Source organism: Suricata suricatta, chromosome 12 (assembly GCF_006229205.1).
Source record: "Suricata suricatta isolate VVHF042 chromosome 12, meerkat_22Aug2017_6uvM2_HiC, whole genome shotgun sequence".
NCBI lineage: Eukaryota > Metazoa > Chordata > Mammalia > Carnivora > Herpestidae > Suricata > Suricata suricatta.
This window is the reverse complement of record NC_043711.1, coordinates 21,127,284-21,140,935: the sequence shown is the minus strand read 5'-3', so window position 1 is coordinate 21,140,935 and position 13,652 is coordinate 21,127,284. Positions and strand designations below refer to the sequence as shown.

Here is a 13,652-nt window from a genome sequence, read left to right as displayed (position 1 = left end):
TGGCCTTCAGGCCAAACTGAGCAGGCAGGTACAATATTTTGACTGGTACTGGTATTTATTTTTTTAAAGAGATACATATATAAAATGTTTATTTATTTTCGAGAGAGAGAGACAGAGCATGAGTGGGAGAGGGACAGACACAGAATCCAAAGCAGATTCCAGGCTCCACGCTGTCAGCACAGAACCCGATGCGGGGCTCAAACCGCGAGATCATGACCTGACTGTGAATCGGACGCTTAACAGACTGAGCAACCCAGGGATCCCACGCCAATTACTTTACAATTGACGGATTTGACATAAAAATCCATATTTCTGGCTGCTTTTGAAAACCAGAGGAGCAAGCAGCCTTGGGCCCGTTTCCTGGCCTGTCCACTCTTGGTGCTCACGCCCCTTGGACAGCTCGCCAGAGACCCCGTCCTTTCCACTGACAGGGGCTGCTGAACTGCATACCTGCCCTGTGTTTTTTAGTGCAGAGAAATAAATCGGCCCCTCTTTCTAGCCAAAGTGAGAGACTGAAAGCAGGCTGTGTGGTTTTCCTGCAGCCAGCCTTGCTGGTAATAGGGTGCCCAGCCCAGGGGGCTCCCAAGTTTGTGATCCCTGGAGCAGGGGCGATGCTCTCTGGTGACAAAACACAAATGTGATACTTGCTTGGTGGGGAGTGTGTCCTGACAGAGACAAAGGGAGCAAGACAGAAAAGCTGTGGTCAGAGAGTGGCCCCAGAGTCTAACTGCTTTCTTGAGAATTCTGGCCCCAACCTGCCTCTGCCGTCCTGTCAGCTCGTAGGTGACCTCTGTAGGTTCTGGGCCTTTGTGCGGACATTCCTCCTCTGTCTGGAATGTCCCAGCTGTCCCCTGCCTGGCCCAGTCTCCCCACTCTGCCCATATCCCACTCTGTTCTCTGCATCTGGGCTCCTGCGGGCAGACCCTCCCACCGCGGCCCAGTGACAACTGGTCATGTGTGGCCTTGGGAAAGCTCTCACACTGCTGTCTCCTATCACAAATGATCATCAGCATGCAAGTTTCATATCTCCCCCAGGAGCTGGACCTCCTCTGGCTCTTGGCCTGGGCCCCCCACTTTGCAGTGCAGCTCAGCACTGCCCAATGGGCAGTCAGCAGGCACTCAGCATTTCTAGTATTTCTTGGAAGATAGATGGGATGGAGAGATGGAGAGATGAAAGGAAGGAGGGAGGAAGGGAGGTATGAAGGGAAGGAGTGAGAGAGGCCCTAACCCTGCTTCCCAAAGCATAGTCGCCTGCATATAGGGGGCCTTAAAGAATGTCTGTTGAAGGATGGCTGGATCCACTGTTTGTTGACTGACTGAGTGAGGGACAGAGAGGGGAAAAATACAAGGGTAGAGGCTGTGACCGAATGTGCCGGGGAGGACAAGGAAGCAGGTTTGCTGGCAGAATGGGGAGGAGGAAGGCATGTAAATAAAGCAAGAGGGAGGCAGAGAAAAGGAGATGCCCACCCAGAAGGCAGTGGAGGGCAAGATCAAATAGGAGGCCCCCATGGGAGTGGGATCACGTACCACTTTGGGCTTGAAGGGCGGCTCCACGGCTCGTTTCTCCAGCAGAGTCCAGTTGATAGTCTTGAAGAAGGGGTGGATTTTGATGTTCCCTGTCACTCCCAGCCTCTTGGTTGTATCCCTTTCAAGCAGCTGCAACCCAGTAGGGGCCCTGGTTAGCACCCGAGGGCTGCAGGGAAGCCAGAGCCTCTACAGACCCCTGAGCAGGCCCAGGGGTGCCCAGGTGGGTCTAGCCCAGCCCAGCAGCACAGCCCAGGGTCCCTGGAGCCGAGAGGGTGCTCTCTGGCCCTGCTGCACCACTGGGCCCCTCAGAGACGACAGTCCATGGAGTAGGGTTGCCAGGGCTTCCTGCTGGTGGGACCGTGCGTAAAAGCAGCGGGACTCACTGGGTGTCTACTGTCTGCTTGGCATAGACCTAAGCACCACACATTTATGGCTTTTTTTCCCCAAAACTCTGAGAGGAAGGTTCCCCTATAGCCTCCATTTTGCAGATAAGGAGACAGACTCAGAGTTGAGCTTCAGGTCTGTCTCCTGACTCTAAGCTTATAGTCACTGTGCCAGGCTGATTCAGTGCAATGGACTCCGGAGCTCACGGAAACATGGAGAGAACATGATACCCCTGGTGTGTTAGGACCAGAGCACCGGTGAGGCTACCTACCATTCTGGAGATGAGGGGCTTCTGGCCGTCCCGCAACCTGAATGTCTGCTGACCCCTGCCCCAGCCAGCCCAGCCTGGAACCTCCCACCTTCTCCAGGATATCCTTGGACTCCTTGGTGATCCAGCGGGGATAATGTGGCGTGTCCACACGGATGGACTCGAACAGTTCGTCCTCATCGTCACCGTGGAAGGGGGACTGACCAATGAGCATCTCATACAGAAGGACTCCGAAGGACCACCAGTCCACGGAGAACGAGTACTTCAGGCCCTGCAGGATCTGGGGCAGGAAAAGGGGTGCCGGAGCTAAGAGGCCCCCCAGGGCATGAGCAGCCCGGGCCAGGCCTCTTCACACTCCTGGCTGTGGCTCGGACGTCACTGTCCCCACCCCACAGGGACAAGGTATCTCACTGGGCTGGTGGCTGGGAGGGTTCCCACTCACCTCGGGGGCGATATAGTCAGGGGTGCCACAGAAGGTGCTGGCCTGTTTCTCCCCAAATATGTTCTCCTTGCACATCCCAAAGTCGGCGATTTTGATGTGGCCATCCTGGTCCAGCATCACGTTGTCCAGCTTGAGGTCCCTGAGAAGAGGGTGCAGGAAAGGGAGTCATTAGGGGACAATCCTCCTTCCCTTCCCTCAGCCCCCATGGCCCCATTTCCAACCCTGTAAGCCTAGGAATCTCTCCAAGGGGACAAGGGACAAAGAGGAAAGGATGCAAAGGAGAAAGATGTGCTAAAAACGGGTGTTTCCTGCAAAACACCTACTGGTGTGCTACACGTTGCATACACATCACCCTATTCTACTTCCTAAAGTCTGAATCGAGGCTCAGAGAGGTGATGTCACTTGCCCAGGGCTGCCCAGCTGGTCAGCAGTGGAGGCGGCCCGGGCTTAGTTTGGTCTGACTCCACGAGGGTGGGGACCATGTCTGCTCTGTACAGTTTGTGGTTTGAGGAGATAATTTACACACACGGTAACAAGTACTAGGGAAGGGCAAACAGCACAAAGTCCATTCTTATTAACTTCGATCCTATGCACAGACAAGCACATTACCAGCTGCACCTCACCCCCACCTTTAAAAACCTGAACCCTAATATTCAAGGCACACTGTCCCATGGATTGGTGATCCACTTGACAATGTATCTTAGCACTGTCCCACATCAGTGCACAGACTCAGCGTCAGCCCTTCTGATGGGTCCTCCACTAACCGGCTGCAGGATGGGACTGTCATTTATTGGGCGAGAATTGATGGAACCCGTCCCTGTTGATGGAACCTCACACTGCTCAGGTGAGGCCTCGCAGCAAGATGGATTGCTCCAAGGAAGGGAGACACTGCTGGGCAGTGCTCACACCCGCCAGTGGTGCCAAGTATGGGCTCTGAGTCCCCAGTCCCTGGAGCTGGGCCAGGCTCAGCGGAGGGGCCACAGGAATCCTAGCAATGGAGTAGGTGGTTTAGGCAAATACCCAACTAAAGACAGACTCCAAGCAGAGATGAGGCCATGGCTGGGCTGGGCCTCACTCAGAGCATTGTGGGGGATATGATGGGGTTAGAGTTTCCCTTCTAAAAGCCCCCCAACCACTCCCTCTCCTTGTACCTGTAAATGATCCCTTTGTTGTGTAGAAACTGTAGTCCACAGACGATCTCAGCTGCATAAAACCTGGATGACAGAGAGAGACAAAGTGTTCTGGGATTCCCATGACCAGCCCCTGCTTCTTCATGGGGCCTCATCCCTACCCCCAGGGTCAGGAAGTACTGCAAATAGCCCCATGGACCACCTGGGTCTGATTAAGCACATCTTGTATCAGACAAGATGGGGAGAGGGAGCTGGCAACCAAAAAGAAAATTATGAAGGAAAAGCACCAAATGAGACAATACATTTATACAGACACACATACGTGTGTATACACACATGCAGACACACACATACCACACACAGAGTCTGGAAGGGGTACAGGCTAGTCTGGGAGCCATACACCAGGTCCTATGTCACACAGCATTACCATCTGCAAGGCTGAGGCTCAAGGTGGGGGACAAGAGCCCAGTACGCCTGTGCTGTGCTGCCAGCCTGAGCTCACTCACCACCCATGGCTTCCCATATGATGGGGACAGCCCCAGGCCCCCCAAATCTCTCCAAATCCTGCTCTAGCCCAGGCTGGCTTCTCTAGGCACAGGGAAGAAGGAACAGAGGGCAGACCGGCAGTGGGCTCTTCCCCCCACAGGGCCCTCACATACGTGGCACGGTAGAGATCGAAGCGGCCTTTGTCCTGGATGTGGTACATCAGGTCCCCCCCATTGAGGAACTCCATCACGAAGAACAAGTGGTCCTGGGGTGGAAAGAGTGGTGAGCAGAGGCATGGAAAAGGGCAGAAGCAACTCTACTGAGGGCCACCAGAGGCAAACCCCAACAGGAAGTAGGGGACAACCCTGTCCTGGAGGGTGCAAGCAGGGAAGACATGGCCCTGCTGGGAGGCCAAGGGGGACCGTGGCTCCAGAGCAATGACAGTGCGAGGGCTGGCACCTTGGTCTGGAATGTACAGAAGAGGTGGGTAAGGAAAGGATTCTCCCAGGCGAGTGCCAGCACCCGCTTCTCCACCATGGTGCACTCCACGTCATCATCAATCAGAACCACGTCCTTCTTGAGGGCCTTGACCGCAAAGAACTCCTTTCTGCCCTTCAGCTCTGCAAGCAGGACCTGATGGGTGGGCAGGATGCTGAGCGGGGGAAGGCCAGGCCAAAGGCCAGGACACCACGACCCCACCCCATCAGGAAGAAGCCAGGTAGGGTGGAATGCAGGTGCCCTGGGCTCCTGGGTCCAGGTCCATGGAGCTGCCCCAGATCCAAACAGCCCCTTACCTTCCCAAAGCTGCCTTTGCCCAGGACCTTGTGGAAGGTGAAGTTCTCAATGTTGCACCTGGTGCTGCCCTCCCAGATCTTGCCATAGGTCCCATTGTCTGCCCAAGAGATGGCACTTTAGACTCAGGTCTCTGTCTACCAAGTCCCCTCCTCCGGGGCCAAGGGGTGGGGTGGGGTAAGGGGCCTCAGAGAGGGAGGGACTCCCTCTCCAGGGGTAGTGCCTCCCTTCAGGTCTCAACAGCCGAGGGAGGTTGGGCCCCATCTTGGGTCCTCGTGGGGAGTGGAAACTTTCCTGGGAGAAATGGACCCAGCTTCACCTGGCACAGTATCTCCAGAGAGTTCTGGCTTCTTCTCAAAATTCTGGTAGATCCCAACAGGCTCTGTTTCTGACTTCCGGGTAGGTCTCTGGAGGAGGGGGTAGAGGTTGGGGAGCCAGCCAGCCAGCCAGTCAGACCATGATCAGAACTCCCAAGCAAGAGGGAGGACCCCAAGCATCCACAGCTCCACTCTCAAAACCAATGGGGGGATGGCAGGGGCAAAGCTCAGGACTCCAGGCAGTGTGTATGTACACACACACACACACCCTGTAGCACAGGGATACCTTGATGGCCTGGAAGGCACTGAAGACAAAGAAAAGTTTTGTACATTGAACCCTTCCCACCACTTACTCAATGGATTATTTGTGTTGCCCTCACTTGTAATTGATTCTAGAATTTTACCTTAAAGTTTTATGACATTTCTCAAGCTCCACCCACACCCAAACACCCAAACATACACACAACATACGCAATACACAGAACATATACACAACAGGGGCTTTTAGTTCCAAACATTCCAACCGCATGGTCCTCCAGGCTCACCAAGTATGGAACCACTTGAATAAGTTCTTATATGAGAACATGCCCACCCCCTTGTGCTAAATCTCGGACTGGATCTTCCAGAAGTGGGGTCTTGAGTACAAATGCTACCCTCCAACCCCCACCACCACAGGGGTTCCCTAATAATAGCATGAGCCCTGACGGTCCACCCCCTAACCTGCCTCCCTGTGTCTAGGGTTCCCATGGTGTCTGCCTACCTGGCTCACTTGGTTCAACGCCTCAGCCAAGAGCTTCTGGTTAATGCCGCAGAGGTTGGCCACCTTCTTCTGGCACTTATGGTGCACATTCATGCCACAGTCTGGGGTGAAGGAGGCAAAGGGCCATCAGGGTCCCTGCTCAGGCAGGGCTAGACAGGCTGCCAGCAGGCTCCGGGAGAACGGTCCCCGTTCCCCCAGGCTCAGCCAAGTGCAGGGAGGAGGGGAGGAGAGAGCAGGAGGAGGCACGGCTTTGGTGGGGTCTGCTGGGTTTCCAGTCTTTAAAAAAATGCATCTGAAGCCATCATGAGCACTTTAAATCTTTCATTATTTAAAGAAGAAAAAGAAAAACAGAAGGCAGAAGATAGGAGACCTAACTCTAAACTCTTCAAAGAAGGTCTAGGACAACCTAGACAAGCTTCTTTTCCTCTCGGGGGTCTCCTGTTTCTGCCTCACGAAAGCCTGGGGCCAGGGAAGAGGCTGTGGAGCCCGTTTGCTCAACACCTTCCACCTGGTTGTCCCTCAGTGAATCTCTGGCCCTACTCTACTCCTACCCCTATCTTACACTTTAGGACACTGAGCTCAGAGCCGTGGGGCATCCTGGTCACACGGGAGGTATGTGGGAAAGCCAGTGGGGAGGGGCCATGGAGGCCTTCCCCAGCAGGGGGCAAAGGCAGCATTAGTTAGCGGGAGTTTAGGAGGTCTGGGTGGGTAGGCGCCAGCTGGGGGTGCCCTCCTGCTCAGCCCTAGTCCCCAGAGCTAGGTGGCACGCACCTTCACATTTTAATCCCTGCTTCACCAGCCCCCACAGCAGGCTGCCACAGTGGTCACAGAAGGTGGGGCTCATATAGTTGTAAACCTTGAATCGGTGCGGCATGTCGATGTTGAAACGTTCTTTCTGGAACTGTAAAGGGGGTGTCACAGGTTGAGGGTCACATGCCCGCTCTAGCTCCTTCCTCAACCCCTAGTTCTCCCCCAACCCTGTGCATGGCAAGATGCCCAAAGGGGCCCACTGCGCCGGTGGCAGGGGTGGGGGGGCGGAATGAGGGGCAGGAATTGGGCAATTTGAAAGTCCAAGGAGAGGACCAAGAAAAATGGGGAGAAGGGTGAGCTCCACGGGGAAGGGGTGGGGAGAACCTGAATCCCTCCCAGCTGGCCAAGCCCCCCAGGTCCCCCGCCCTGGGCCCGGCCTCACTATGGTGTCCCGGCTGTTGGCTGCGGTGCCGGTGCACCGGCCGATGATCTTGTCGATGCATTTCTTGTGGATGGCAGCGTTGCATTCTTGAGGAGGTACAGGCCAGGAGGGGGGTGGGGAGGCACCGGGAGGGGCAGGGCTGTGAGCCGGCACCCGCTGGCCCAGTCCAGCCCTCTATACAAAGCCACTGTTCTCCCTGCTCGCCCACACCCTCACCCCACAGAGGCCTGGGGCCCACAGCTTGCTTTTTCTCTCCTCCTGCCCGCCCTCACAGGAGGGGCCCAGAAAGGGTAGGGGCAGGGAGGGCAGGCTAATCGGAGGATCTCAGAGATTAGAGAAGGCTCAAGGGGTCTTAGCGGGCAGCAGGGGGCAGCAGTGAGGGGCATAGAGTATGGCAGCGAGAGGCCTGCAGACAGAGAGCCCCCCCACCCACGTCCCTCTGCTATGCTTGGGACAGCAAATGGGTCCTAGCTCGCTCTCATGCACATGCACACACGTGCACACACACACACACACACACACACACACACACCAGAATATTCACACTGCTGTGTAATGACCATAGGCTCCCCATATAAATGCTCACTATGTGCCAGTCACCTAAAATGCAGCTTTATATATTTTATCCCATTTGATCTTCATAATGGCTATTATCCCCATTTTATTGAGGCACAGAAAGGCTAAGTCACTCTGAGGCCCTATAGGTAGGAAGTGGCAGAGCTGGGATTCAAACCCAGGTCCTCTGGCTCCAGAGCTTGTGTTCAAATGTTCTTTTTTTTTTTTTTTTTTTTTTTTTTTTAATGTTTGTTGATTTTTGAGACAGAGGCAGAGCGTGAGCGGAAGTGGGGCAGAAAGAGACAGGCACACACAGAATCCTAAGCAGGCTCCAGGCCCCAAGCTGTCAGCACAGAGCCCAATGTGGGGCTTGAACCCACAAACCACAAGATCATGACCTGAGCCAAAATTGAACACAATCAACTGAGCCACCCAGGCTCCCCCAGAGCTTGTGTTCAGAACCAGCACCGGCATGGAGGTGTCTCACACGTGGGTTCCCACACACACACGTGTCTAAACAGAAGCACATGTGCAGCCGAGGGCATACCGTAAAAGGTCTAACAGGCTCTCCTGGGGAAAAGAGCCGTGGTATGCAGCATCGGCTGATTTCTGTGTCAACGCCTCGTCGAGGCCAAGAAAAGACGCAGAGAGCTGGCATCACGAGCCAGAGCAAGCCTGCTCACAAACGTACTGAGCGTGGCTCTCCCACACATACACTCTGATATGGGAAATCTCACACACGCTCACACAAGCACCCAGTCTAGACACGGGCTTTCCTGAGAACGCACGCGGGCACTGGCAGACACACGTGTACGAACAGACCGGGCAGCGGAGATACTTACGCCTGCATTTGTAGCCTTGCTTGTTGAGACCCCTGAAAGGCAAATCCGCAGGCAGGGTGAGTTCTGGGTGTGGGGCCCTCCCTCCCCAGACCCTCCTCTCAGGAGGCACAGCCAGCCCTCACCAAACAAAGTCTTTGCAGACAGAACAGAAGGTGGGCTGCCTGAAGAAGGTGGCGATAAACTCATGGTTCTTGATGTAGTGGATCTTGGCCTGCTTGATGGCTCCACGGCGGTTCATTGTTGGGAACTTGGCCTCGTCTTCACCCCGCATAGACTGTTTGCAATCTGGCGGCCATGGAGTACTGAAGTCAGCCCCGGGAAGGATAACATTCCTGTAGTCCCTCCCGGGGTGGCCCTGGACAGACTGCTGATAGGGACTGCTTCCCTAAGTTTCTGTCCCGGCTCTGGCCTCTGAACCCACATCCCCAGCCCAGCTAGGGAGGGTCTTACCTATGTCTTCCAGGAAATACTGCACAGACATCAACACTTTTGCCTGGGGTTGCAGGTCCAGCTGTAGGAATGAGGGTTGGGAAGGGGTGGGGGGTGGGGGTCAATGAGGGCGGGCTCCAGCCATGCTGGATTCAGAACCCGCCCCATGGTTGGTCCCCCAAGGCCAGGGGAATCCTGGCAGCCTAGCCAGACACCTGTCTGCCCAGTGTGGGCATGGCCCCACCCTTGAGCCCCGCCCCCACCCCCTACCCAGGGGTATTATTACATTTGAGGAAGTGAAAAGATCCAGCCCACACCCAGCTGGGCCACATGGCCCAGGAACAGAGTGGGAAGGGAAACTCCCCACCCCCACTCCCTGCTGCCCCCCCAATAAGGATCTTAGAATGCCCTCCCGCACCCCCAGCCCCTGCACACACAGAGACACCAACACATGCATCTGCTACACCATGCTGGTTCTCTCTCTGTCCAAGTCTCTGCATGCCCTGCCTCCTCACATAGACTGGCTGGTTCTGAGGGCAGGACCGTCACCTCTCCCGGGACCCATGCCTGGTAACTGATACTGTTCCTTGGTGGAGTGGACAGACAGCACAGCAAGTATCTCTGCCTTGACCAGCCAAGGGTTGGTACAGCCCTAGGTCAACTTCTCTCCTGGCCCCAACATGCCTCACTGGAGGCTCACCAGAGTCCCTTATGGTCATAGGGTGTTTTCCAGTGGGGACATCTTGGCTGCAGGAGCTGACATGTAACCCAGGGGGCAAGAGGTGCTCTGCCAGCACGGACATCCCATGGCCTCGTGGCCACACGGCATATGCAAAGTCCAGGTTTCAACAGGTGAGTGATGGCCATCAGCTTTCCCCTTCTCCCACCTCCTTACTCTTGGAGAGACAGAAGTGTATTCCCTAATGCCTGTCTGGGCCTAGAATTTCTGTGAAGGTCCCAAACAGAACATGGAACAGAAGAGGTGTGGTGCCTGGTGGTGGGGCCAGCACATACCCTGACATATATTTTGCAATGTTTCACCTTGTACTGCTTTTACAAAATTAAAAGGGAGGAAAGTAGTGACGATAGCAAGGATGGCTCTCTTCGGCTCCTACTATGTGCCCAGTGACTCATTTCACCTGAACAAGTGACCCTGAGGTAGGGGCTTTTGCTCGCTTCTCCATTTACAGATTCAGAACCAGGTTCGGAGGGGCTGGGATCTGGTAAGTCACAGAGCTAGCAACGGATCACAGAGCTGCTCCGGTGGCCAGACAGGAGCCCCCACAGCCAGGCTCACCCAGGGGCCTGCGCGCGTGCGTCCTGCAGCCCTCGCCTCCTCACCCAGAACTCGGCCTTGCCGTTGTTCTTCTTGCAGCGCTCGGCCAGCACTGACACACCCACCGTCACCTCGGACATTGGCTCTTCAGCTGCCCGCATCAGCACGATCTGGATGACTCGGCCCTCGTAGATGTGGGCGTCGAACGTGGACTTCCACTCAGGGTACATGGTGGGCTTCTTCTGTACCAGTGTCTTCCCGCGCTCTGCAACACAGCCAGGCAGGCAAGGTCTGGTTGGGGTCCCTCTGTCCCACCTGCCCCCACCCCCACCCCCAGACTTGCCACAGCCTTCAGCCTGGAGAGAATCTTCCTGGCTCTTCCCCTGAGGATATTTCCACTCCTCAGCCTTCACAACTGTGCTCTGCTCACCTCACCAGCCTCATGTCATTCCTAACACACCCCAGAACACAGAACTGCCCCCGCCCCTCTAGGAAGCCCTGCTAGGTCCCACCTCCGGGTCTTTGCTCCTGCTCTTCTTTCCTCTTCCTGTGGCCCTCTTCCCTAGCCCCACTTAGCTGTCACCTCCCCTCGTGCATTCAGTGAACACATGCAGAGCCCTGTGTACCAAATTCTTGGCATTTGGAGGTGAAAAACATGGCAGAAAGAAAAGTGAAAACCAGTGCCTATTTCCCAAGGGCCTGGTCCAGAGCAGGACACGAGCCCATTCATCCCTCAAGTAAACATTAAATCACAGCTGTGATGAGATTGAAGAGGGCAAGGCCAGGGCTTTAGACCTGCTCTGGGTCATGGTCAGGTGGCATGCCCCAGCTTAAGGGTCAGGGAATGATTCCTGGAGGAAGGGACAGCTCAGATGGGCCCTACGGGATGAGCCAGGGGCTCAGCAAGTGGGGGCAGAAGCGAGAAGGAATGGGGTGAGATGTTTGCCTCCCCCAGGAGGACTTTGCTGAGCCCAGCCTGGGACAGTGCTTCCTGTGGGCTTCCCCATCATAGGACTCATCGTCTGGCTCCCACACCTGACTGTGAGCCCCACAAGGGCAGGGCCAAGTCAGCCCTGGAGCATGGCAGTGCCCAGCACAGGGGCTGGCACAGATGGGCATGAGGAAATTGTTGGGTGAAACCACCAATGGGGGGGGGGCCAGAAGCCTCCCCCCAACACCCCAACGCTCACCCTGGAAAAGGCTCTACACCCCATGGACCTGCATCCACAGCCGGGCTGGGCAGGGAGGTGAAGATGAGGAAGAGAAGGATTCCTTGGAAGCTCTAGAGGAAGAAGGCATGGGCCCTGCAGGGCCTCCTACCGAGCCTGGGTTCTCAGTCCTACCCGTGCTAAGGGCCTCCTTCATCTTCACGGCACAGAAGGGCTGGCTGGCATCATCCGCGGCCTGCAGGGAGCCGAGCTCATAGGAGGTGAAGGCGATACGCAGGAACGGCGCCATGTTGAGGCCTGCAGTGCGGCTGTACAGACAGAATGGGTGAAGCTGGACAGCAAGGGACAAGCCCAGGAAGTGCTACTCGGGTGCCCTTGGGTGGGCACTCACCTCACTAAGTTTGGCCCATTGATTTAGTGCTTACAGGGCACTAGCTCTAGTTGCCGTTGTTAAAACTGAGTTTCTGGAAGTCTGGATTTGTGGCATCCCCAGTAAAACTGGAAAATGTGACCTCAAGCACACTGGGCAATAGCTGGCTGGCACTGCCCCCATTGTTGAGCATCTGCCAGTCTACTCCAGGCCAGGGGCCCCTTTCCACTCCTTTCCAAAACCTACCTGGGCCCTGGAGGCATTTGAGTCTGTGACCACAAGTCATTTATTTAGGAATCATTTAAAGCCTCCTTTTTTTTTTTTAATGTCTTTTATTTATTTTTGAGAGACAGAGAGAGACAGCATGAGCAGGGGAGGGTCAGAGAGAGAGGGAGACACAGAATGTGACGCAGACTCCAGGCTCTGAGCTAGCTGTCAGCACAGAGCCTGACGCGGGGCTTGAACCCACGAACTGTGAGATCATGACCTGAGCCGAAGCCAGCTGCTTAACCGACTGAGCCACCTAGGCGCCCCTAAAGCCTCCTTTAATACCCAATCCCTGTGCACCTACTATGTGGTTGGCACTCAGTATGTGCTGGGCTCCAGCACCTCAGTGCCAGCCAAGATGGGCAGATGGTACCCCCACCTCCCTGCACCCGTTCCCTTGCAGATATTCTTAGTTTTCAGGGTTTGTTTTTTATTCATAACTACCCAGGAGGACAAATAAGTGCCAAGATGACCACCCCCACTTTTCAGACAGAGAAACAGAAACCCTGAGGCTCAGCCAGAAGCTAAAGTTGCGATTCCACTAATTAAGCACCCACTTCATTCAGGGACCAGGGCAGGGAAAGGCCTGCCCTCACCCCTGACCTTCTGAACCTGAGCCCCTCAGGTCAGGTGCCTCTCACCCTACAGAGGTTGCCTGTGCTTTCCAACTAATTTTTTCTAAATATAAAACTATTTTAACGTTGAACATACACTGAATTTGTTTTTTTAAACCACACAGGTCAGGGGCACCTGGGTGGATCAGTCAGTTAAGTGTCCGGTTTTGGCTCAGGTCATGATGTCACTGTTCGTGGGTTCAAGCCCCGCGTCGGGCTCTGTGCTGACAGCTAGCTCAGAGCCTGGAACCTGCTTCAGGTTCTGTATCTCCCTCTCTCACTGACCCTCCCCTGCTCGCACTATCTCTCTCTGTCTCTCAAAAATAAATAAAAAACATTAAAAAAAATTTTTTTAAACCACACAGGTCAGCCTCATATCTCGCCCTTTTCCTTGCTCTTCCTCAAATCAAGGGTCACTAAGGAGATGACCTTGAGGGTCTTTCGGGTTGTCATTCCTGGAGGAGGGCCACATGCGCAAGCCCAGGGGTGTACATCACACACCTGCGTGGACACTGGCTTTGGACCCACACACAAGAATGCTCCATAAACGTGACTGAACGAACACTCACTCGTGTACACACACACATATATATGTACTCACTCCACACTGAATGTAAGCCAGCACGGCGGCAGCCTCAGACACGTGCCCCTGGCCCCCCCCACATACACGTGAGCGTGCGAGAGCCGCCCTGCCCCAGGATAGCTCCCCCTGCTCCTCCGCAACACAGCCGGAGTAGCAGCAAGGGCTGCCGAGAGCTCCCGGCCCAGATGAGCTCACAGGAAACACTGACCTCAGCCTGCAGCCCAGCCCTGGGGCCCCGCCGAGCTGCTG

The 13,652-nt window shown here is 55.3% G+C and overlaps 1 protein-coding gene and 1 long non-coding RNA gene across 3 annotated transcripts in view; one reads left to right on the top strand and one right to left on the bottom strand.

The window, feature by feature from the left end:
* Positions 1-13,652, bottom strand: part of PRKCD (protein kinase C delta) — a 30,568-nt gene that overhangs the window by 1,814 nt on the left and 15,102 nt on the right. Inside the window, exons 2-17 of one of the 2 annotated variants that reach the window (XM_029915956.1) lie at positions 11,744-11,877; positions 10,466-10,665; positions 9,146-9,206; positions 8,818-8,980; positions 8,696-8,727; positions 7,299-7,384; positions 6,878-7,007; positions 6,107-6,207; positions 5,349-5,436; positions 5,032-5,129; positions 4,697-4,870; positions 4,411-4,502; positions 3,773-3,835; positions 2,622-2,760; positions 2,271-2,459; positions 1,528-1,656 (exon numbers count right to left, since the gene is read on the bottom strand). In XM_029915956.1, coding sequence (XP_029771816.1) covers positions 1,528-1,656; positions 2,271-2,459; positions 2,622-2,760; positions 3,773-3,835; positions 4,411-4,502; positions 4,697-4,870; positions 5,032-5,129; positions 5,349-5,436; positions 6,107-6,207; positions 6,878-7,007; positions 7,299-7,384; positions 8,696-8,727; positions 8,818-8,980; positions 9,146-9,206; positions 10,466-10,665; positions 11,744-11,858 — 1,860 coding nt within the window. In that variant the 5' untranslated portion in view covers positions 11,859-11,877. The remainder of the gene's footprint in view (positions 1-1,527; positions 1,657-2,270; positions 2,460-2,621; positions 2,761-3,772; positions 3,836-4,410; positions 4,503-4,696; positions 4,871-5,031; positions 5,130-5,348; positions 5,437-6,106; positions 6,208-6,877; positions 7,008-7,298; positions 7,385-8,695; positions 8,728-8,817; positions 8,981-9,145; positions 9,207-10,465; positions 10,666-11,743; positions 11,878-13,652) is intronic. The other variant, XM_029915957.1, reaches the window with a different exon arrangement.
* LOC115273073 lies at positions 9,539-12,080 on the top strand. The gene is made up of 3 exons (XR_003900649.1): positions 9,539-9,764; positions 9,846-9,976; positions 10,500-12,080. It is a non-coding gene; the product is annotated as an uncharacterized LOC115273073 (long non-coding RNA).